Here is a 25,613-nt window from a genome sequence, read left to right on the forward strand (position 1 = left end):
TTAATTTTCAATGTGGTTTACTAACCTGCTCACTATTAAGAGGGTTGTTAAAATCTGGTGGATCAGAAATTGGCTAATAAGATTTAGACCATGTAATTCAATATCAAACTGAAAAGCAGAGATTTGTGAGAACAAACATAATTTCTGAAATCAGTATATTTCCCTCCCTTCCTTTTTTCCGTACCTTTTCTCTCCTTTCTTTTGAACTGGAACATATACTTATTAATAAAAAACATATATTTAATATGTCTCTCAATCTATACCTAAAAACTTTAAATATTCTCCTTTCAAGACAGTTTAAAATACTGATTAAAACCCACACTTTGGCCAATTAAAAATTGCTACTCTTTATATTCCGAAGGCCTTCCCAGAAGTTTCAAGTTGCTTGTATTTGCTACACGAATGCTACTGACATCAGATTCTGGTAATCTGCAGGTCCAAGGCAACCCAAATCAGCCACACATACTCATTTCTCACCATAACTGAGATAACTTTAAACACAGTCGGGGGAAAGATTAGACTGAGATGAAAAATGCTTCTGAACTCTACCCATTAACTAATGGCTTTGATCCTTTTCTCATAACTGGAACTTTATTGGGATGGTTCAGTCCATTCTTTCTGTGGTCTGCTGAGACCACACTAGACAAAATGTGGCAATTTGAGTCACCTCTCTAAAAAGAAAGATGTTTTGTTCTGAACAGTGCCAAATAAACTGTCAACACTCAAGAAATAAATTACAATAATAAGAACACGTAGGAGGCAGTTCAGGGAGAAACAAGTGAAATGTCTAAAAGGCTAAGGCACTGATTTATGAGAGATGATTAAGAGAACAAAAAATGAGGAGCTTGATCAAATAATACTAAGGAAGGTGATGGAATAACAGCTCATATTCTTTTTGAAAGACTTAAACATATCAAAAAGTAAAGGCATTTATTATTCACCAAGTATGATAATAATAATCACTATATAGCTGACACTTCTTCAGGATAATTTTCAAAATACATCTGACATATCACTGAGTATAATTAAGCAGTACAGAAATTATTTTAAATCCGTAAGACGTTTTTTGGTGATGAAAATAATTTGACCAAGAGAAGTCATTTCTAATGGAAGAACGTTATTACCATTTTTCATAGGAAGGATAGAGTCTGACCTAACAAAGAGAAGTAATCCTTAAAGAATGAAAGATGGCTCCACAAAAGCCTGGAAGTCTGTAGCAGGTGTCCTAAGCCTACCACTGTTACTCTCTGGGTAGCTTTTAGAAAACGCATCAATTTCTTCATCTGCTTTTTATTTGTAAGGTAAATCAGCATTAGAATGAAGAAAACCTTCTTTCACTTTGTAAAGGTCTATGAACTCATGTAATTATAATTAAAAGCATGAAATGTTTCTTGAAATAACATTAAATTACATGGAGTTGGAAGTGGATTTTAGGTGTTTAATGATAAACTGTGCTTATAATATGACATTAAGAACTCAACAGCCACATTCTACTAGTTTAGTTATAGTAGAAGTAGTGGTAGTCATTCAGTTGTGTCTGACTCTTTGCGACCCCGTGGACTGTAGCTCACCAGGCTCCTCTGTGCATGGGATTTTCCAGGCAAGAATACTGGAGTGGGTGGCCACTCCCTTCTCCAGGGGATCATCTCAACCCAGGGATCGAACCCCGGTCTCCTGCACTGCAGGCAGATTCTTTACCAGGGAAGAGGCTTACTTAGTTATAAATATGAGCAAAGGCTTAGTCCCTATATCTCTGTGATTAAATACGGAGGTGTTCTTGAGGGAAAGCATCTATCCAACAGTATTTTGGGGGATATATTATTATCCTTCGGCCATGGAATTTCAATAGATACCATTTTAAAGCAATTTGTGACATAGTAGGAAGTATACTACACTTTCCAGAATTTATCTAATTTACTGATATTATCATAAACTAAAAATGTTCTATTATCATCTTTATTTTACAACCAAAAACCTGATGTAGAACTTTCTGTCATTGTTTTGCTCACATGCAGAAAATTCCCCTAAAACTCAATTTTAAAGAAATCATCCCTAAAAGACAAAACCACCCCCCACCATCTCTTTAAATAGACTTTTAATAAAAATATTCTAATGACATCATTAACTGCTTATAATGATCCATATAATTAAATTAGAGGCCATTTATGTCTTAAATTTCAGTCCCATTTATTTATTTTTATTTATTTATTTGCCACTTGAAAATCTCTCAGATATAAGCGCCCACCTAGTTTCAGCTAAGCACCCACCTAGTTTCAGCAAGTCTACTATAAATTATATCATATAAAACAACATATATTTCCCTGGGAAGTATGAAATAATACATCAGATTAGCCAGTTAGATTATAATTCTCTTTAAATTCTTTTTCATTGTTATTAAAGCCTAGAGACTAACCTCAAGAAAGATTTGAAATGCCGTTTTTAAACATATTGTCAATATTAACATTATTTAATAATTGCATTTTCTTCTCTCCTTGTATATGTACATGCCTGAAAGCTGATATTGAACTATGACAATAAACTTAGCCTTCAGGGAGGCACCTGATATGTCCTCTGGCTGGTGGGAAAGGGAAACGGCATCCCGCTTTGACATGTTAACTGTACTTTTTCTTCCACTGTCACCTAATCCTCACACTAGCATAAGATGGACACAAAAGCAGTACTGAGGATGTAAGAGAAGCTGCTTTGCACTTCTATGGTCTTCCAGGTTTTTCTGCTTTAAAATTTTCTTGGAAAGTGTACACAACTGCTCACAGAACAGAGGAGGCATCTGTGCATTAAAATCATATAGATGGATATCCCATGACATAGACATTATTTATACATATATGCTTTATCCCCACAATTACAACTTTCATTGTTAGTTTTTATAACCTGTACGCCTGTTTAGGAATGAAAAACAGAAGGATTTGTAAAATATTCTCTAAGTAGGAAAACACTTCCCATACACATAAAAAGAAAAGCAATGGATATATATTTTTTAAATCAATGCAAACAGGGAACAACAGTTGGAAAAAACTATTATTTTAGAATTTTGTAATAGAAAGTCCCAGAGGGTTTGCAGAGTTTATAAGTGTTTATACCATGAACTCATAACAGCACAGAAAGCCATGGCATATGCCGCGCACTCAGATGTCTCACATTCCACACTTTATGTTATGGGAAGGGGTCAGTTTTGCATACCAGTGTCTGTTGCCATTATACTAAAATGCCAATTCTTTCTAAACATTTCAAATCCATTTTATCCTCCAGGAAGTCTTGCTTTTCCCTTTACACCAACTATTCTTTGACCGTTAAGACTGCCTCTTATGTCTTTTCTCTGAACTCACAGTAGTTCATATTTCTGTCATTAGGGGGTCTCACACAGATCTAATAACTTTTACTCCTTTTTTGTCTTAACTGGATGAAACTCCTTGTCTTAACTGGATGAACTTTTTACTTTATGACATAACAGTAAATTAGATTAATTATGGAAAGTGTATTACACTTTCTACTATATAACAAACTGCTTAAAAGACTATGTCTTTTTTATTTGGGGACAGCAATAATTTCTGGCACACAGAATAGTTCAATACATATTAATTAAATGAAGAAAAAAAAAAACACGAACAAAGACATTTGGGTTTTGAGAATGTAAAATCACACCATTATTGAGTAGCATAGCCAGGAAGAGAATTCACTTTCTCATGGCTAAGCTTATGATTTTAAATAATTTCGACAATGATCCATTTGTTCATTCTTTCAAAATATTAAGCACCTACTATGTTCCAGGACATAGCTACCCAGTGGGGCTATAACAGTGAACAAAACGCAGAAAAACCCCTGCTCTTATGAGGTTCATATTCTAGTTGGCGGGGGGCGGGGGTGGGGTTCCAAAACAGTAGCCATTAGTCAACTAAGGCTTTTTAAAATTTTAGTTAAAATAAAAAACAATAAAAATGCAGTTCATTTCTCAAACTAACTTCATATCAAGTGTTCAATGGCCACATGTGGTTAATAGGTAACATATATTGGATAACCGGATTTAAAGGACATTTGTATAATCACAGAAAGCTTTCTGATAAAAAAAAAACTAAGTGACTGTGACAAGTGCTACAGAAACAAAAAATTTATGCAAGAACAGAGGACAAAATTGTGTGGATGTGATGTTCAAATTTTAGCTAGGATAGCTCTAGATGATGGCCTCTCTGGGAAGGTGAATTTTGAGTAAAGACCTGAATGAAGCAGAGGCATGGGTGTAGCAATACTTAAATGATATTCATCAAGAAAATGCAATTCCAGGTAAAGGGCAGAACAGATGCAAATCCCTGAGGTGAGTATGTGTTTATTACAGAAGAGGTGTGAGTCACTTCTCAACCTTATGGCTAAGATCAAGTGTATATGCGGGCTTCCAGCAGGCACAATGGTAAAGAAACCGACATCTGCTAATGTAGGAAATGCAGGTTTGATCCTTGGGGGCGGGAAGACCCCTGAAGGAGGAAATAGCAACCCACTCCAATATTCTTGATTGGAAAGTTCCATGGACAGAGGAGCCTGGTGGGCTACAGTCCATGGGGTCGCAAAGAGTCAGACATGGCTGAGTGAGTGAATACCTGCGGTGAAAGCAGGTTCCTATGAGGCTGACATTCCTAGGAACAGCGGGTGGGCCAGTGTACCAGAGCAGAGTGAGCAAAAGGGAGAATGAGGACGTCCGGGGAGCAACAGAGGAGAGGGGATATTCAGAGGGAGATGGGAAGCTGTGGAAGCTCAGTAAGTCTGCAGAGAGGAGGGACAAGATTGGGCTTAGGTTACAACAGGATGTCACCAGCAACTATGTTCACAAACAGGGACACCAAATCACAGGCTACAATAATAATCTGAACCGCAAACAGTCATGCCTTGGACCAGGTAATGGCAACAGCAGGGCTGAGAGGTGATCAAATGTAGGATTTGTTTAGAAGGTGGAACAAAAGATGTGCCCACTGGGATCAAGAAAAAAATAAACAGAGAAGTCAAGGATGGTTCTAAACATTTTGGCATGATCAATATGTTTGGGGGAGAATTTCAGATCAAATGTAGATAGGTTAAGTGAGAATGCCTATGAGGCTTTTGCGTGGAAATGTTGAATCTTTCTACACAGGTCTAAAGTTCAGCAGAGACTGGGACTAGAAATATAAAGTTAGGAGGCATTAACTTATAAATTAATAGCTCTAGTCATGAGAAAGTGTGAGTCACCTACATAGCAAGTATATGTAGAAACTAAGATTCAAGAGGTGACCTTTCCAATGTTGGGAGTTTAAGGGAATAAATACTGAGCTGCCATTTGTGGCAGCAACAGAAAAAACACAAGCATGGTCTTTTACAAGTAAAATTAAGAAATTTTAATAAAAGACCAATCACTACTATATCAAATACTGCTGAAAAGTCCAGTGTGATGAGAACTGAAATACAACCACTAAACTGATAACATCGGAGTCATGCTTGATCTCCAAAGTAGCAACTTCAGATGAGTGGTGGGAATGAGAACTGATGAGAGTGAGGGCAAAGAGTTTAGGAAGAGAGAAATTAGAGATACCAAATACAGCAACATTTTTAAGAAGTTTTACTTAAAGGGAAGGAAATAAATAGAGTGTGGTTGACAGAAAATATGTGTCTAGAGAATGTTATACATTTGTTTCATTTTTTTCCCCCAAGTTGGAAGATGAAAGATCATGTTTCTGTGCTATGGGAATGGTCCTGTTGTAAGAGACGCTACTGCCAATGAAGGAGGCAGAGGAAGTTCATCCGTAGTGACCTTCAACAAGTGAGAGACAAAAGAGGAAGGGCGTGAGTGAAGGGCTTGGCATTAGCTGGGATGCAGACAGTACAGGTAAGAAGGTAAACTACATAGGTTAGATGTACACAGTTGGGAAAATGTAAGACATGTGACAGTTCTTCTGATTATGTAAACTTTCTTAATGAAGAATCAAAGTTATCACCTGGGATAAAGAATGAAGAAGGAGGGAGACGGGACTTCGTTGGTTGTCCAGTGGCTAAGACTCCACACTCCCAATGCAGGGGGCCTGGGTTCAGTCCCAGGGAATTAGATCCCACAAGCGTCAACTAAGTGTTCACAGGCCACAACTAAAGATCCTGCACGCCGCAACAAAGATCAAAGATTCCGCATGCTACAACTACACCTGACACAGTCAAATAAATAAGTATTTTTTTTAAAAAGAATGAAGGAGGAGTGGGGAGGGGTAAATTAGGAATTTGGGATTAACATATACACTCAACTATATATAAAATACATAACCAACAAGGACCTACTGTATAGCACAAGGAACTATACTCAATATTTTATAATAACCTATAAGGGAAAAGGATCTGAAAAAATAGATATGTATGTATGTATAACTGAATCACTTTGCTATACACTTGAAACTAACACAACTTTGTAAATCAACTATATGCCGATAAAAACTGCTTTAAAAAAAAAAAAAAAGAATGAAAGAGATGACAGTGGACTTTAAGAATGAGAATTCAGTGAGAAATGATCATCTCATGGAATGGGAGAGAGATTGGATTAGAGTAACAGAAAACAGACTAAGGCTACCAGGCAGCTAAAGACCTATTTGAGATTATGATCATAATGAAGAGACCAGTACATCCTGCAGTGGTCATGTAAGGACGTGAGAGTTGGACTATAAAGAAAGCTGAGCGCCAAAGAACTGATGCTTTTGACCTATGGTGTTGGAGAAGACTCTTGAGAGTCCCTTGGACTGCAAGGAGATCCACCCAATCCATCCTAAAGGAGATCAGTCCTGGGTGTTCATTGGAAGGACTGATGCTGAAGCTGAAACTCCAATACTTTGGCCACCTCATGCGGAGAGCTGACTCATTGGAAAAGACCCTGATGCTGGGAGGGATTGAAGGCTGGAGGAGAAGGGGAGGACAGAGGATGAGATGGTTGGATGGCATCACCGACTCAATGGACATGAGTTTGGGTAAACTCCAGGAGTTGGTGATGGACAGGGAGGCCTGGTGTGCTGCAGTCCATGGGGTCGCAAAGAGTTGGACATGACTGAGAGACTGAACTGAACTGAACTGACATCCTGCAGCCTATTTTTCTAGAGTTTCATTGAGCTGTGCAATGCAGGCACAGAGCTGGTGAAGAGCCAACTTGAGGCAATTCTGGTTTCATCGAGGGATGCAGGGAAGTGCGTGGGGAGTGAGGCAGGCAAGTTGAAAATGTATGCAAAGAAGTGATCATCACTGAATCTGATCTTTAGCTAGGTAAGGCGGGTAAAGCTAGTACACCGACACGTGGGTCAGTATCAATACACATATGGAGAGTACCAGTCAACTGAAGGGTTCCTAGGGTTGGGTACTGGAGGAAATGTGCTAAGATAGACTCCAGTAGTGGAGAGGAAAATACTAGAAAATCGAGACTGTGAGAGGTTTAACAGTCATTGGTAATGGCAAGTTTAAGGATGTGAATATGGAGTTAGGTTCTCACTCGAAAGAGATCGAATGATGATGGTGATAATGTTGATGGTAACTACTACTTCCTGACCTACTCTTTCTCTTACAACAAACTGTCTATGTTGGAATCCATAATCCTCTTTCATTTTGTAGAGGAAGCACTAAAGCTTTCTTTAGATAACACGCTTTTAGGAGATATAAGATATTTTCTTTAGATAGCATATTTTAGGAGACATTAGAAACTTGGCATTCCTAGGCCTATCTGACTTCAAAGTTGTACTTTTTCTCTGTGTTATTTTAGTGAGACAGGAAGTTCATACTACTATGACTGGTCCTTTTCAATAACAGAAAGATACATTTCTATCGGCATGAGAACTAGTTAGGCCTTCAGAAAATTATATTTTATTCAAGAAAACAGATCAAATTCACAAGGAAAAAAAGTGATATCAAGAAACTTTAGTCAACTATAAGTATACAAATTTAACAGTAACATAAGAAAATTCCAAACTAGGACAAATATACTCTCTTTCCAATTTTATATTCTTTTGATAGTGATGCCATAATGGATGGAATATATGGCTGATGCATACTATCCCAACCTGGAAATTAAGAAAGAAAAGGATAAGGTTCTTTTTAAGATTTTTTAAAATTTATTTTTTAATTGAAGGATAAGGTTCCTTTATCACTAAAACAGAAAGTAAACAGAAATATGAACTTTAAAGTCAGACAGACCAAAGTATGAGCTGCTTTTCCAATATTTCCTTGAAAGGTTATCATGCTATCTTATTCTTAGTAAATTCACAATTCAACAACCTCAATAAGGATGAACTGATGAGGAGTATAATTAAACACCTTTGTTGCCATTTATATCTAGATCTACCATTTGTGAGTTTATCTAAACTTTGATTCTTTTAAAATTTTGGTCTAATTCATTTTTTATTGGGATCATACATTCTATTGGATTATGATTCTCTTATAAAATTTGTCTTTTACAGGCTTTCTTGGGTCCTACATTTCCTTCTCTCTCACTGAAATTGCAATATTGTGGAATTTAGTTACATCTATTCACATAATCCATACCCTTCAGAACTTTATATTCTTTCATTATCTCTCTTCTTAGACTTGATATTTCTACCCTATAAAGACAAAATCTGATTTGTCTGTCTTGATACAGGAGCTATCCTCTATTTCAAAAATAAACACAAACCAAGTATGTGTTTCTGATCCTTTTAGCTTCTTTGTTTTGAATTTTCTCCGGCTGCATTATGTTACTGAGTATGGTGCTCACTTTGTATACATACTGCGTTAAAATCTGTTCAGACAATATGCAGCCATTCACAGCAAAAGATGATGACTCAATGGCTTCTCTGCAATTATGATGGATTTGGCACCTCATGTATCCCACATCAGATAGCTTTTCTCAGATTACTGCATAAAAAAAGACTAGAAATGAAAGGAAAGAAACCTAGAATACAGAACATTAAGCTGGGACTAAAATTTAAAACAGTTAATTTGAAATTTGTATAGAAGAAAGATAGGCAAAACAAGATCATAGTAATAGAAAGATGAGCTTTTCCTCTTATTTATATACTTCTTTTAATTTGAAATCAAAGGCAAATTTAGCATTATCATTTGATACTTTCTCTCCTTAATCCATTTTCTCCAGTTTCTATACTGTAGATGCTGTGCAGGCCTTTGGATAATTTTGATTTTTTGAAACAATTTAAATAAGCTCAATGTTAGTTGTTGTTATTGTTGTTCAGTTGCTCAGTCGTATCTGACTCTTTGCAACCCCACAGACTGCAGCACGCCAGGCTCCCGTGTCCTTCACTATCTCCAGGAGTTTATTCAAATTCATGTCCACTGAGTCGATGATGCTATCCAAACACCTCATCCTCTGCTGCCCCCTTCTCCTTCTGCAGTCAATCTTCCTCATCATCAGGGTCTTTTCCAATGAATTGGCTCTTCACATCAGGTGACCAAAGCACTGGAGCTTCAGTTTCAGCATCAGTCCTTCAGTGAACATTCAGAGTTGATTTCCTTTAGGATTGACTGGTTTGATCTCCTTGCAGTCCAAGGAGCTCTCAAAAGTCTTCTCCAACACCACAATCTGAAAGCATCAGTTCTTCAGCACTCAGCCTTTTACATGGTTGAACATTCACCTCCGTATATGACTACTGGAAAAACCACAGCTTTGACTATATGCACCTTCGTTGGCAAAGTGGTGTCTGCTCTTTAATACGCTGTTTAGGTTTGTCATAGCTTTTCTCCCAAAGAGCAAGCGTCTTTTAATTTCATGGTTGCAGTCACCATCTGCAGTGTTTTCGAGTCCAAGAAAGGAGATATGTCACTGCTTTTACTTTTTCCCCATGTATTTGCAATTAAGTGATTGGAGCATTACATTAACATCACATACACAGGTTTACATGGCAAGTATGTTTGCCCTGATAACCACCTTGTTCTTGCTTTAAACTTCTACTTCAGTTGCATATGACCTAACGTGAGCACCAACTTTAAGGAGCAGAGGTTATCCTGCCCTTGTAAAGTTTTATCCAGCTTCTAAAACATACCATGTTTGATTTAAGGAACACCTGTAAGTAATATCTTTGTCACAACATAAAGGTACTTAATATTTCTTAAATAGCTTCAGTGCTCATGAGAAAGGTTTATAGTTCATTTCATCTTAGTCATCTTACTAAACTTGCTTTTCTTTATCTGAAAAGGCAAAATTAACTCTTAGATATTTTATATATACTTTAAACTAATCATGAAATACTCTTCATAACCAAGAAGTATTTGGAAGGTTGATGACAACCTCTAAAGTGTTCTAGGACATTCTAAATGAGGTTATTAAAATTCAATCCTTTGCATCTTTCTGATATGGGAGGGGGGAGTTTATCCCAGACAATAAGATAAAGAAAACAGGGCGGCTTTGAAAAGTTTCTCCATCTCTAGATCCATGTCTGCTCTGTGGAAGATGACAGAAATCTGCAACACTGAGAAAGATCTCTGTTTCAAAAATAGTTTCTGTAGCCCAAAAGTCAAATAAGCAACTGCCTGCTATTTCTGCCACGTGGATTTCACAACCATCATTTCCACAGCACATAACATTTCATCTTTCCACTAACATCCCAACAGCTTACAACAATTGAGATAAAATCTCAAATACTTTGATCTTACTCTGATTTTTTTTTTCTCCTAATAGGACTAAGAGGATACTGTAAATACTTTTGGTCTCTAGGTGATTTTTCTTCATCAGTGTAAGTTGTGGACCTGAACACTGAGAGTTTGGAAAAATTAAAAGAAACTCCAAATCACTAATACACACACAGTGCTTATTCTTTTGTTCTTCTTTACTCATTATCTGGATTTCACGCATGTTCTTATTCACAAATTTTTTTCACTCATCATCTGAAAAGAATACACGAATCCAAAGTAGACCAAAGGTCTATTGGGTTTATTCCTTTTCAGCCTTCCAGGAATACACACTCATTACTGGGGTGCTGAGAAAATATATAGGTTGCTTCCATTTGGTCCCTTGGATTTATATTTAATCCAATCATTGATTGCATGGGAGGTGAGGCCAAAGAAGCATGGCATGAACCAACAACACACTATAACCATAAAACATTCCGAGGGAGTGCAGAGCACATTCTAATGAGAACAATATAAGCCTACTGAGTATCGCTTCAAAAATTTATCATAGCTCCCATAGAAGCTTCCCAAAGCTTTCCACTTAATGCCCTTCTAGTGACTAGAAAGATTCTAAGTATCATTATTATTTCTTTAATAGCTTGAGAAATTTGTATTCCACTACTATGAACTTTAGTAAAATCGAGGGTGATAATCAATTGCATTAGTACGTCCATAAATGCTAATGTAAATTAAATTTTTGACAGTGCAGGCTTATCTCATTCTTAAAAACAATAGATAAAACAACTATAATAAAAACTGGGTTACTCCAAACCCTTTTTGTACAGCACAGAAAACAGTAATTCTCTCACATAAAGTCTATAGGTAAGGTTGATCTTCATTATCCTTGGATTCTGCATTTTTGAACCTGTCTGCTCCCTAAAATGCACTTGTAATCATCAAATCAATATTTGCAGTAATTTCACTGTCATCATGGAGATGTGCAAAGTGGAAACAAACTGGAACCAGTTGCCATGCATGTTCCCAACTGAGGTGTCAGACGAGGTGACACTCTGCCTTCTTGTTTCAGCTCTCAATCGATAAACAAGGGTCTCCCTATCTAGTTCCCACATTTCCCAAATCACTTTCTGTTGGTGATTTTGCTGTCCGAAATGGCTTTCAAACCTAGCGCTCTAGTCGCTGCCTAGGGTGGCTAAGCACGAGAAGGCTGTGATGTGCCTCAAAAGGAAAAACATACATGTTACACATGTTTCTTTCAGGCACGCGTGACAGTGCCATTTGACATGAGTCTCATGTTCATGAACTGATGACATATATTAAACAAGGTGTCTTTAAATAGAAATACACATAAAACAAAGTTATCTATTGATCAGTTGGTGAAAACGTGACCAGAAGCTTGTAGGAACTTAACCTTGTATTTTGCTCAGAAGCAGGAGAGCTCAGTAGGCAATACTTCAATATTTACATCATAGAACATAACTAACTGATTCACATAATGAGAATTAATTGTATTTTAACACATTCCGGATTTTATGCCATCCATTTCAGTGGATTTTATGCCATCAACTATACCTCTCTCCATCTTGCCCTCATGTATTAACCACATCCCTCTTCTTTGCTACTAGAACTCTCTATAACTCTTCCCCTTTAGGGCTTTCATTTACACTATTTCTTCTGCTTCAGATACTTCCCTTCCTTTGATGGATATATCCTCAACCTTCAAGTTCAGCTCAAGAAACATGCCCTGATCACACTTTTGAGATATGTTTCCTTCTTATGCAGTTTCATACCAACTATTATGTTTCTTTACTCATATATATCATAGCTTATATTAAATAAAGAAAAGTGAAAGTATCTATTTCATATTCTGTAAGCAACTCCTGTGTCTGATAGCTTTGTGCCAAGCCACTAATTTGTACGTTGTAGATGTTCAATGTAGACATGTAGAATAAATGAATCAATGAAATTATATAAGGTTTAGTCCCTAGTTCTGGAGTAGGAAATGGCAACCTACTCCAGTATACTTGCCTAGAAAATTCCATGGACAGCAGGGCCTGGCAGGTTACACTCCATGGGATCACAAAGGATCAGACATGACTGAGCAAGGACGCCTAGTTCCTAATTATGACACTGGATTACCCATGCATCCCCATCTCTGATGATCACAAATACTGTGCATAATTGGGCAGAACCAGCACTTCTGCCACAGTTGGGGACCTCATCGTTGAGTCAGATCCATGAAATACACATCCATCTATGCAATTCTTACCAGTCTCTGTGTGTGTGTTGGTCACTCAGTGGTGTCCAACTCCCTGTGACTCCATGGACTGTAGCTTGCCACGCTCCTCTGTCAGTGGGATTCTCCAGGCAAGAATACTGGTGTGGGTTGCCATTCCCTTCTCCAGGGGATCTACTCAAGCCAGGGATCACACCCAGGCTCTCCACATTGCAGGCAGGCTCTTTACTGTCTGAGCCACCAAGGAAGCCCAGTTCAGTCTATAGCACAGCCTAAACCATACTGCAAAGCTGACTGCTCCAGGGGGCATCTTATGGCTGCCACCAGCGGCCACACACCCTCAGCCTGTAACACAAATCCCACCAGCTCTGAACATGACACCACTTTTGTGTTGCTTTGGGTCATGGAGTCTCTGTAACCATCTCATCTTCTGACAAGAAGTTCTTCAGGTTGCTCTAGTCAGATTTACCATCTTGCTTGAATCTGATCTTAAGTTTCACTCTTAATTATGGCTAGTATCAAGACCTGCACCAGCAAAAGGAGCAACCGCCACAAATCAAACACTAAAATCTCCTAAGCATGAAGCTCAGCGCGCTGTTTCTTCACATCAGTGGTTTCTGAAATAAACCTGGCCTTCCTACAGTACTGGGTTAATGGGGCCTGGAGGCCCTAGGGGCAGGGAATTTTATGAAAGTAAGTTCTGACTTTTTGCCCTCATGGGGAGGCAGGAAATTATGAAGTTGAGATTACTCTAAACTTAGGAAGGATTTTCAGATATACATGAATGGCCCAATTCCCTGAGTCGGGAAGATCCCCTGGAGAAGGAAATGACAACCCACTCCAGTATTCTTGCCTGGAGAATCCCATGGACAAAAAAGCTTGGCGGGCTACAGTCCATGGGGTCACAAAGAGTCAGACGTGACTAGGTCACATGAACACATATATGATGGCCCAAAAGAATGAGCTATGTCCACTTCACCACCTGAAAAGTAGGAGGCATAGGGGAAATACCACAGCAAACATCAGTAAAGGCTATACTCCTTTCAAACTGATTACTGACCTATTAATTTCTTGTTCCATCCTCTGTTTCCACACTCTATTGGCACAGGTTGCTCTAGTCAGATTTACTATCTTGCTTAAACCTAATCAGAAGTTTCATTCTTAGTGGCTAATATCAAGACCAACACCAGTAACAGGAAGCACCACCACAAGTCAAACGCTAAAAATTCCGAGGCATAAGACATAGTGCTTTCTCTACATTATAATTATTTATTCCTGGGCAGCAACCCTGACCAGTGGACACCATATGGTACATATACAAACATCATTTTCTTTTGTGATTTTACAGACGGGGAAAATGAGGATCCAAGGTCAAAGGTGTGGCACAAACAACAAAGTGGCCAAGTCCACATTGCATATTTGTTATCTTGGATCTCATTATTTCAGTGGCAATACACTTCTGCATCTCATAGGAATATTAAGCCATTAACAAACAATCCTGAGATGCTAGGACTTTGTAGATTGAAGCTCCACTCAAGGGGCCAACTCTTGTCAGATACAGTTGAGTCCTCTGGTTGGCTATTACGTATTATATCCCATTAGGCAACCCAGAGTCTACATACAGTACAGGCATTTTGACATACACCTAGATAGCTATTTAGCTATAGAAATACAAAGTTCTCATGAGTGATTAGTAAAAAAGCAGCATATGGTTTTATTCCTGGGAAATCATATATTAATCTAATTTTAAAAGAGTGCCATGTTCAGTACCTTAGTCGGGTCCAACTCTTTGGGACCCCATGGACCACAGCCTGCCAGGATCCTCTCTCCATGGGATTCTCCAGGCGAGGATACTAGAGCAGGTTGCTATTTCCTTCTCCAGGGGATCTTCCTGACCCAGGGATTGAACCCATGTCTCCTGCATCTCCTGCCTTGGCAGGCAGATTCTTTACCACTGAGCCACTGAGGAAGCTCCTTTAAAAAGAGTCGTGAGCACATTGCTTTCTCTTCAAGAGCCTTCCTTCCTCAGGGACGCATGTTGCCCTTCCCTTAGGGAACAGCCCATGTCCTACACCAAATACACAGTTCCACTGAGGCTGCCAATGTTAGCTTCTCATCCATCCACTGCCTGCAGGGGCAGATGAAAAGTTGGCCAGATTCTAGCAGTCTTCCCCAGAATTTGTCTACATACAACTTAGGGAAGAGAAGCAGTCTCCCCTATGCCAAATTTGAGACTGAAATGTAAGACGTAGAAGCTATTAATCACCTTCCTTGTGTCAGCGGGAGGCTACTAAAGTAAACAGACAAAGATATTCCACCGGAGAGTGGAGGGGAGACAGCAGTATGATGGACAGACAGAAGCCGTCTGCCTTAGCCGACCTGGAAGACTCTGTTAGCTGAGCCCCTTCTCTGATCTTCATGCAGGATGTTTTCTCTTTAAGCCTTAGGGGATTGGAATAAGATTTCTGTCATTTGTGGCCAAAACACATCTGCATAAACTATGTAATGAGAAAACAGCATATTTTAGAGAAATTTTAAGCCCCAAATCAGGAAAGATATTCTTATTCTTGCCAAGGAGTAAATTAATAAGTAGGTTCTTTCCATAAGTCAGTAAGTAAAATGTTCATTGTCTAAAGCACACATATGAAAAGGGATTTGAGTAAAGTTTCTTAAATTCTCTCTTTTGAAAATAAATCTTAGTAATAATCCAACACTATGTGGACTGGATTAGCAGCCTTCTATAAGAAAGTATCTCCCTAAATAGTTTCAAAGGCCTAAGCATACTTGGGATCTGCCCTTGACTCCTGCCTCCTCCATCCTTGTCTTGAGAGGGACAAAGAAAGCTCCATGGGCATTATTTGATCCCTATTTCTGTGTCTTGAAGTGCCCACCTCTCACTTTTATTCCCTTGAAAGTTGACAATGCTGATTTCCACATAAGACTCCTTTTTCATTCGTGATACTGAAGGCTTACTCTTCTCTAACAGAGAGCTGAAAAACTAGCACACATACAAACCTCATGACATACTATAAGCTCAGTGACTAAGGGCATCCTATAGTCTGTTCTAGTCTTAAAATTTACATGATTTATAGTTACATGACAATATAAGCCTTCATGTCTGTGTTGATTAGTATAATCTAGGTTTCATTCCACATCACAAAACTGCAGAAGCTTAATAGAAAGTCCTTTCTTACTCATCCAAATATTAATATAAAGTGGCCCAAGGATATTCCCCTTGTAGCAACATCATATGCAAGAAGGTTGTGGACAAAAGGGAGACATTGCATCAGCTAGAACTGCCTTGCCCAGGTGTCCAGGGACGAGAAACATCCTTCCACTCACAATTCATTGGTCTGAACTAGTCACTTGACCTCAACCTGAGTATAGAGAAGCTGGGAAATATTCAAGGGCACATAGAAGTTTGGTGAGCAAAATGACTTCTGCCACATTGTACTAAATTTCCTAAGACAATCTCAGCAATACATACACTCATAGATGAAAAAAAATTACCCACTATGGCATAGGTATGGGGCTTCCCAGGTGGCCAATGCAGGAAATGTAAGAGAGGCAGGTTCAACCCCTGGGTTGGGAAGATTCCCTGGAGAAGGAAATGGCAACCTGCTCCAGTATTCTTGCTTGGAAAATCCCATGGATAGAGGAGCCTGGCAGGCTACAGACCTGGGGCCACAAAGAGTCAGACATGACTGAGCACAGCTGCTTATGGCATTAGGTGGAAGGAGGACACAGACTTGTGCAGGGCGGTCCACATGTACCTGGTATTTCCTGGGTTTTGTAAAGTTAAGCTGAAGCTGAAAGCCCTAGGTATTGCAATCACAGGGTTAGAATGAACTTTCCTTTTTTAACTGCTGCTAAGATACAGCACTATATGACTTATTTTAATAGTCTCCAGTCTGCAAACATATCAAAACACAAAGTAAAATACTACAGTGAACTTATTTTGACTTTAAAGATTAGATAAATACACATTATATACCATGGTCACCAACCTCCTATGCCTAAAACCATTTGCTTGTTTTCCTCCAGTAAGATAAGCTCAGTGGTCTGATGCCTGGTCCCTTGTGTAAAGTAATCCATCATAAAACCATCACCCTTACTTTAGCACAATTGGCAGTCACTGCTCACATAAAACAGAAGAGTAAGTTGCCATGGAGACAAAGCCAACTCTCCTCTTTAGAATGGCTGATTATTCCAAGTCATAACAGATATACCAGAAAAATAACATGAGGTTCTCACAGAGACTGGCAGCCCCAAATGTGTGTTCCACAATTGTGTAGCTAACTGTGTTCACATTATCTTTTGATATAGTAACAAAGACACACATTGCACTAAAAGATAATCCTACATAATTACTGTTTACAAAATAAATCCTTATATCTGTCTAAACAATGTGGAAAGTTTAAATCGTAATATGTTCTCTACTTCTAATTAGTGCTTTATTAATGGGGTGACCACTCTGCTTGACCTATTTGCTAAAATTCGTTAGAACGCCAGGAGACCATATGGATGGCCAGATGGGTTGCTGTAATTTAATGCTATTATTCTAAGGATGAAGTAAGGGATAAACATAATTTGCATTCTTCTCCATCCTTCCCGCACTCCTTTTATTAGTTTCATTTTTAATTCAGACATCAGAAGGGAAGATAATACCTTGCTACCAAGGCCCAGATGCAACTAATTGCTACAAGAGACTCCAGCCCGGACATCATAGGCCAAGCTTCTGAACACACTCTGTCTTACCCCGTGACCCCACCATGGTGATTAATAGGTTGAGTGCTAAGCTCTAATGAGTGTCAGATCTTAGATGTTCTCTAGGCTAAAGCAATTAGCATTATGTTGAACACAATATTTCAGTTACTTGGTATAGAGGCTCATTGGTCTTAATAGTAAACTATATGCCTTTTGCCTTATGGTCTTCAAATTTACCACCAGCACTGCCTGGGAAGCCCCATTTATATTATTTACTTATTTATAATTTGATGCTGAGATTTACTGGTTTGAGAAAAGTAACAGAACTGTTCTTCATTCTAAGTTTTCTTTCAGAGCCAGCCATATGACTCCTGGCTGTCATATGATCATGGTTAAATCTATAAATACATCCTGCTTTCATGGGATAGAGAATGATTATTGGGATATCAAGCTCTGTCTGAGACTTGCTCTGTGTTATCCTATTTTGTTTCTTCCTCTAGAAACCCTGAATTTCCAGAAACCCTTCCCCTGCCTCTAGGTCTGCATGCGTGCTAAGTCCCTTCAGTGGTGTCCAACTCTGTGATCCTATGCACTGTAGCCCTTCAGGCTCCTCTGTCCATGGGATTCTCCAGGCAAGAATACTGAACTGGGCTGCCATGCGCTTCTCCAGGGGATCTTCCCAGTGCAGGGATCAAACCCACATCTCTTATGTCTCTTGCAATGACAAGCGGGTTCTTTACCACTAGTACCACCTGGGAAGCCTTTACATAGGGCAATATAAAAGTTCTGACCAAGGGAAGGTGTGCAGAAATGTCTTCTAACCCTTCTAGGCCTGGCCCTTAATATATTCCATATGATCTTCCATGCTCTCTTTGTTAATTCTCTTTCTGGATGGAGTTTATTAAGGGGAGACTACAAAGGCTTTGAGCTTCCCTGGCAGCTCAGTTAGTAAAGAATCCACCTGCAATGCATGAGACCCTGGTTTGATTCCTGGGTTGGGAAGATCCCCTGGAGAAGGGATAAGCTACCTACTCCAGTATTCTTGGGCTTCCCTTGTGGCTCAGCTGGTAAAGAATCCACCTGCAATGTGGGAGACCTGGGTTCGATCCCTGGGTTGGGAAGATCCCCTGGAAAAGGGAACAGCTACTCACTCCAGTGTTCTGGCCTGGAGAATTCCATGGACTGTATAGTCCATGGGGTCACAAAGAGTCAGACACAACTGAGCGACTTTCACTTTCATTTTCAAAAAGGTTACATACATTTTTGTGTTGCTTATAAGTTAGTCAATGATCAACTCAACTGAAAATTATGGATGTATGGAACCCAAAGTCCAAACTGAAGTAGACTTACTTACACAAACTCACTAGAGGAATCCATTTCACTTGTATTTAAGAAGGGGGAAACTACATATCTTAACATTAGCATGTTTTGGAACTCAGAACAAAACAGTTATCAGTGTTGCTTTAGCAAAAAACATCATTAAGGAACATCTGACCCATGGGATAGATGAACTAGACCGAGTGAACAGTATCTACTGTTTTTACAGTCATCAGAGACAACACAGGACAACCCTTAAAGCAACTAACAGAGAATCTCAAAGTGTTTTAAAAGCAGAATTGTCCATTGACATACCCAAACAGCATTTTAAAGATATCTTTTGGTACTGGAACAGAAATGCATCAATTTAACCTAACCAAAAGGGTAATGGAGACATACATTGGATTAATGCAAAATCACTGACTTACGGAAAGTAGAAAATACCCACCAATGCACACACACACGCACACATACACACAAAGGATTATTGGGAGATCAAATTTTTACCTTGGTAGTACAAAAAAAAAGAATAATTCAGTACTCCAATACTTGGGTCATCTGATGTAAAGAGCCAACTCACTGGAAAAGCCCCTGATGCTGAGAAAGATTGAAAGCAGGAGGAGAAGGGGACGACAGAGGATGAGATGGTTGGATGGCATCACTGACTCAATGGACATGGGTTTGAGCAAGCTCCATGAGATGGTGAAGGACAGGGAAGCCAGGAATGCTGCAGTCCATGGGGTTGCAAAGAATTGGACACAACTGAGTGACTGAACAAAAACAGCAAAAAGAATAATCATTATGTCACTAAAGCAAAAACCTTGGGGGGGCAGCACCTGAATCAGGTTTGTGGAAGGCCTTGAACAGATGTAGCTCTGCCATTTTACGGAGGGAAGAGAAAGGCAGAAGAGCATAGTGATTACATATGTGGGGTCTCAATTTCTATGTCCCTAATGAGTTGCTTGAACTAGGAAAAGTATTTTATTTATTTCCTTGGCTATAGAATGGAGAGAAGTAATTCTCATTTTACAGAATGTTAAGAGGATTAAGTCATATGACACACACCAAGCATTTAAGAGACGCCTGAGCTGAAAGTAAATGTGAACATGTTTGGATATTATTCCTAATGTTATATCACATATCATAATCACTATGAACCATATTATCCTCACCTATAAAGTAAGACATTGAAAGATGATTTGTATAACTTCTTTAAGTGTTTGGGCTTCCCTGGTGGCTCAGATGGTAAAGAATCTACCTGCAATACTGGAGACCCGTGTTCAACCCCTGCGTCAGGGAGATTCTCTGGAGAAGGGAATGTCTACCCATTCCAGCATTCTTGACTGGTAAATTCCATGGGTGGAGGACTCTGGAGGGCTACAAGTCCATGGGGTCTCAAAAAGTCATACATAGCTAAGCAACTAGCACACACTTTTAAGTGCTTATATTCTGAGTCTATATCTGTACCTTAAAGTCAAATATCCAGTAGAAAAATGAAAATCCTAAAATCTAAATATTTTAAGTAATGACTAAAACAATCTGTAGACCATCTTGCCTGATGTTGGGATTGATTTAAAGCTGATAGGTGACATAAAAATGCACTAATAATCCAGTATTTTTTAATAGTCAGTAGTATTGGGTTGGCCAAAAAGTTCCTTCAGTTTTTAAATAAAAATAGAAGACACATTTTTCATTTTCACCAAGAATTTTACTGAACAATGCAGTGACCATTTTGTTTCACTGCCTTCTGCCATTTTCCAGGCAACTTCATAATTTGACCTTCCCAATCTTGTTTGTCTTTTTTTGAGCAGAGAACTGCTCTAGGTGCCTTTTATAGTCTTCCAAGGAATTGGAAATTTTTCCATTAAGAGAGTTTTAAAAAAATCAAAATAAATGGATATCTGAAGGTGCAATGCCTGGTGAATATGATGGATGAGTCAGAACTTTGAAGCCACACTGTAACGGTCTTTGCCTGGTCATCAAAGAAATGTGTGGTCTTGCATCATCCTGATGGGAAGTTACATGCTTTCTATTCACTCGTCTGGAGGCTTTTCCTCATGTGCTGTTTTCAGCTGCTCTAACTGGGAGCAGTACTTGTTGCAATGAATTGTTTGGTTTTCAGGAAGGAGCTCATAATAGAGGACTCCCATCTAATCCCACCATATACACATCACTTCCTTTGGATGAAGACTGGACTTTGGTGTGATTCAACACTTGATTTGGATACTCTGAGTATGTCAGCTTCCTCCCACATGGTATTACACTGATTGTTCTCAATAAATGTCCTGATTTTATCGCTATCAACTTCAACTGATCTACCCAATGGTACAACATTGTCCAGAGAGAAAACTCCAGAATGAAACTTTGCAAACCACTTTTGATCAGTCACACCACCTTCTCCGTACATTGTACAAATCTTCTTGTGTTTCACTTGCATTTTTACCTTTCTTGAAATAATAAAGCATAACATGCCGAAAATGTTTTCTTCCATCTTCAATATTAAAATGGCTACACAAAAATGCACCAACTTTGATAAGCTATTTTTTTAATGCACACTATGACATCTGTCATAATCAATTCAAAAAAATTGTTTCAAGTGAATTTAAAGACAATTAAGCGCTACTGGAGCCATCTTACAGAAAAAAAAATCAAATGAACTTTTTGGCCAACACACTAATATGGGACCAATTTATTCACTATCCCTCGTGAATCACACCCTCATTTGAACATGGAACGTAACAAGAAAACTGTCAAGCAACCATTTAAATGTTAGAATATTTAAGTAAGCTACAAAGATATTTAATATTTAATTTATATTAAATAAATACAAATTTAATAAGCTACAGAGATAAGGAATGATTTTATTCACACAAACTTGAATGGATCCAGAATGTACATGATTTACACTCCATTTTTGCAACTTGAAGTGAATTACTTCCTAGGCTTAGAAAATAGGTTGTCAGCAACTTGAGTTTCTTTTCCCTTCAAAAAAAGCATGTCTACCAAATGCAGCAATGTAATGAAATGATACTAACATTAGAGTATAGCCTCTATTTCAAATTAAATGAAAATTTGCCACCCTTAAAAATTCCATAATTTAGTAAACCTTAGTTTGTGCAAAGACATCCTTATTCAAATAAATACTCCAGTAACACTCAGAATGAAGTGAATAGTTCAAGATGCTGAATCACTAAAAATCACTAAAAATTTCGTCCTAATTATCCTTCTGGTTGGTTTTAAGTGAGGGTAGTATGAAAACAGGATTTTAATGTACCAAGATACTATACATAAAATACTGTGGCATGAAGCAATTGTTTTCTTAAACCAGAAATCAATTTAGTCCAAAGAACCTTACCTCCTGCATACATAACAGCCAGCATGGTGGATGATATCCATGCTATTTCACTGTAGGTCGTGTTGAATATGAGCTGGATTTCTTTGAAGAAGACTGTGACAGCTTTGGGAAACGCATATGAAAATCCAATGGAGATAAAAGCTGCTCCAACCACCACCCAGCCCCACCCTCCATCGGGAGGTGGATGTAGTGGTGGGGTGCCTCCTGGTGGTGGCATTCCTGCTTCTCTATTTGAAATTCAAGTAACCTGTATTTTAAAAAAAGGAAATAATAGTTTAGGCCATACTTGCATTTTCATGTCATTCTTGAGTTACCAAAATAATATTATATTTTTATTACCTTAACTACAAGTGTATAATTTTCATAAATATTTTTTAATACTCTGCTATCCAGAAAGTTATCAGCAAATTTACCAAAAAATTGGAGTGAGGTATGTAACTTTGTTATGAGCTAAAAACCGAAAGCATTTTGTCCATGGAAACAAAAATCCCTCAAAGAGAAAGTTGAGTTCAGATCTGTACTAAAGTACCAACAAAGAAACAAATGCTATCTCACTCTGATTTCTAAGATAAATGGAATGATTTCTTAATCCAAACATTTAAGATTTTTCTATACCAAGGTTAAAAGGATCTTATATTACATTTGATGAATTTTAGAGAATTAAATAGTAGGCATATTTTAGAATTTTTCCACTTTTAGTAATTGGGAATATTTTAAAATATTTCAGCAGAGACCTATCAATATTTCCTAAAATTATAAGACTAGAAATTGTGTGATTCTAATTAATTTTAATGCACTTCCAAAACTGGTACTACCTATCATTTTATGAATTCTTCATAGCAGTGAAATGTTCCCAATCAAACAGATTGTATGTTATTTTTATTCAAAGGAAGGGACTTTCTTTTTGGATATGCCTAGGAACACTTAAAGAGAAGGGAACGGCAACCCACTCCAGTATTCTTGCCTGGAGAATCCCATGGACAGAGGAGCCTGGCGTGCTGCAGTCCATGGGCTTGCAAAGAGTCGGACACGACTGAGTGACTGAACTGAACTGAACTTCCTTTGCATATATATCCAGAAGTAGAATGCCCAATCATATGGTAGTAGTTCTACATTTAATTTTTTGAAGAACCTCCATACTTTTTTCCTTAGAGGCTGAAAACAGTTTACACTCCAACCAAGAGCATAAAAGTCTTCCATTTTCTCCACATTTTTGCCAGTATTTGTTCCAAATACTTGCCAGTATTGCTTGTCTTTTTTTGATAACAGCCATTCTAAAAAGTATGAGGTAAACTCTCACTGTGGTTTCATTTTCATTTCCTCAATAATTAATGATGTTAAGCACCTTTTCATGTACCTGTTGGCCTGTTATGTCTCCCTTAGAAAAATACCTATTGAGGTCCTCTGCCCATTTTAAAATTGGATTATTTGTGTTCTTTGCTATTGAGTTGCATGAGTTCCTTGTAAGTTTCGGATATTAACCTCTTATTGGATATGTGACTTACAAGTATTTTCACCCATTTCATAGGCTGCCATTTCATTTTGTTGACAGTTTTCTTTTTTGTGAAGAAACTTTTTAGTTTAGTATTAGTTTAATAGTCTCAATTGTTTACTTTTGCTTTTGTTGCATTTTTGATGTCAAATCAAAAAAAAAAAAAAAATCATCACAAAGACCAATGTCAAGGAGCTTACCCCTATATTTCTTCTAGGAATTTTATGGTTTCAGGTCATGTTCAAGCCTTTCATCCATATTGAGTTGATTTTTATGTATCGTGTAAAATGGGGGGTCAGTTTCACTCTTTTGCATGTGGATATCCAGTTTTCCCAGCATCCATTTAAGACACTCTCTTTTCCCCATTGTATATTCTTGGCCCCTTTATCAAAAACTAGTTGACAGAATACATGCATTTATTTATGGGCTCTCTATTCTGTTTTCCTGATCCATGTGTCTGTTTTTAGACAATACCACAGTGTGGTACTAATTCTATTTCTAATTCTATTACTAAGAATTAGAAATAACAGAATTAGAAATCAGGTAATAGAATTAGAAGTAGAAATCTATTTTTTATAGAATCAGAAATCAGGTAATAGAAATCAGGAAGTGTGATACCTCCAGCTTCGCTGTTCTTTTTCAAGATTGCTCAGGCTCTCTTCTGGTTCCATACAAAATTTAGGATTGATTGTTCTATTTAACAAAAATGGCATTGGAATTTTGATAAGGACTGCATTGAATCTGTAGATTGCCTTGGGTTGTATGAACATTTTAACAATATTAATACTTCCAATCAATGAACACAGAATACCTTCCCATTTATTTGGGTCTTCTTCAATTTCTCTCATCAATGTTATAATTTTCAATGTATACATCTTTTACCTCCTTGGTTACATGTGTTTTTAAGAATTTTATTCTTTCTGGTGCTATTGTAAATTAATTTTTTTTCTTACAATAATTTATTATTTCTCTCTCCAATAATTCATTATTAGTGTGTAGAAACAATTGATTTTTGTGTACTGATTTTTGTATCCTGCAACCTTACGAATTTGTTGATAGTTCTAACAGTTTTTCTTTTTTTTTTGATGGAGTCTAGGGTTTCTATAAGGTCAAGTCATCTGCAAACAGACGATTTTTTACTGCTTCCATTCAAATTTGATGTTTTTGATTTTTTTTTTTCTTACCAAATTGCTTTGACTAGGATTTTAAGTACTTAATAACCATATGTTCATCCTGATCATTAACTGATACTTAATAGTTCTGGATTTCCCTTCCAGTTTGATGCTGAACCAAGGAATGGAATGATTCTTGTATGAGCTTTTGACATATCTACTGGCATTTTCTATCACCTTCTGATATTTCTCCTTTTGGATAATTGTGGTGAAGAGTCTATTCTATTTTTCAGTTAGATAAACAATTACATTTTATTTTATTTACTTTATAACATTGATAGTTATAAAGCGGGAGTCAGCAAACATTTCCTATAATGGGCTAGATAATAAATATTTTAGGTTCTGCAGGCTGTATGGTCTCTCTCATAACTACTCATATCTTAATAGTTTTAGTGCAAAGTCAGCCACAGACAATACTAAAAAAAATGAGTGTGGATATTCCAATAAACTTTTGTTTACAAATTAGACTAAGCCTATAGTTTGCTGATCCCTGTAATAGAGTACTATTTAAAAACCAAGAAAATAAAGAAACTACATAATCACACTATCCTAACACAATAGTATTAATAATTTTGCATCTATTTTTATTCATATTTCTGATGAATTTACTGATTTAAATGTATTATAACCTAATTAATCTATAACTTAAGTCATAAGTATACAAAAATGAATAAAGGGATCTCTGACTCAAATACTGAGTACTTATGCTAAGTGCTTATC

At 37.7% G+C, this 25,613-nt stretch overlaps 1 protein-coding gene across 1 annotated transcript in view; it reads right to left on the reverse strand.

Moving 5' to 3' along the window:
- The window catches only part of SLC16A7 (solute carrier family 16 member 7), a 179,319-nt gene that overhangs the window by 43,571 nt on the left and 110,135 nt on the right, over positions 1–25,613 (reverse strand). The window contains exon 3 of the mRNA XM_061131060.1: positions 22,230–22,476. Within this exon, the coding sequence (XP_060987043.1) occupies positions 22,230–22,446 (217 nt within the window). The 5' untranslated portion in view covers positions 22,447–22,476. The remainder of the gene's footprint in view (positions 1–22,229; positions 22,477–25,613) is intronic.

The sequence above is a fragment of the Dama dama genome, chromosome 3 (assembly GCF_033118175.1).
Source record: "Dama dama isolate Ldn47 chromosome 3, ASM3311817v1, whole genome shotgun sequence".
NCBI classification, from domain to species: domain Eukaryota; kingdom Metazoa; phylum Chordata; class Mammalia; order Artiodactyla; family Cervidae; genus Dama; species Dama dama.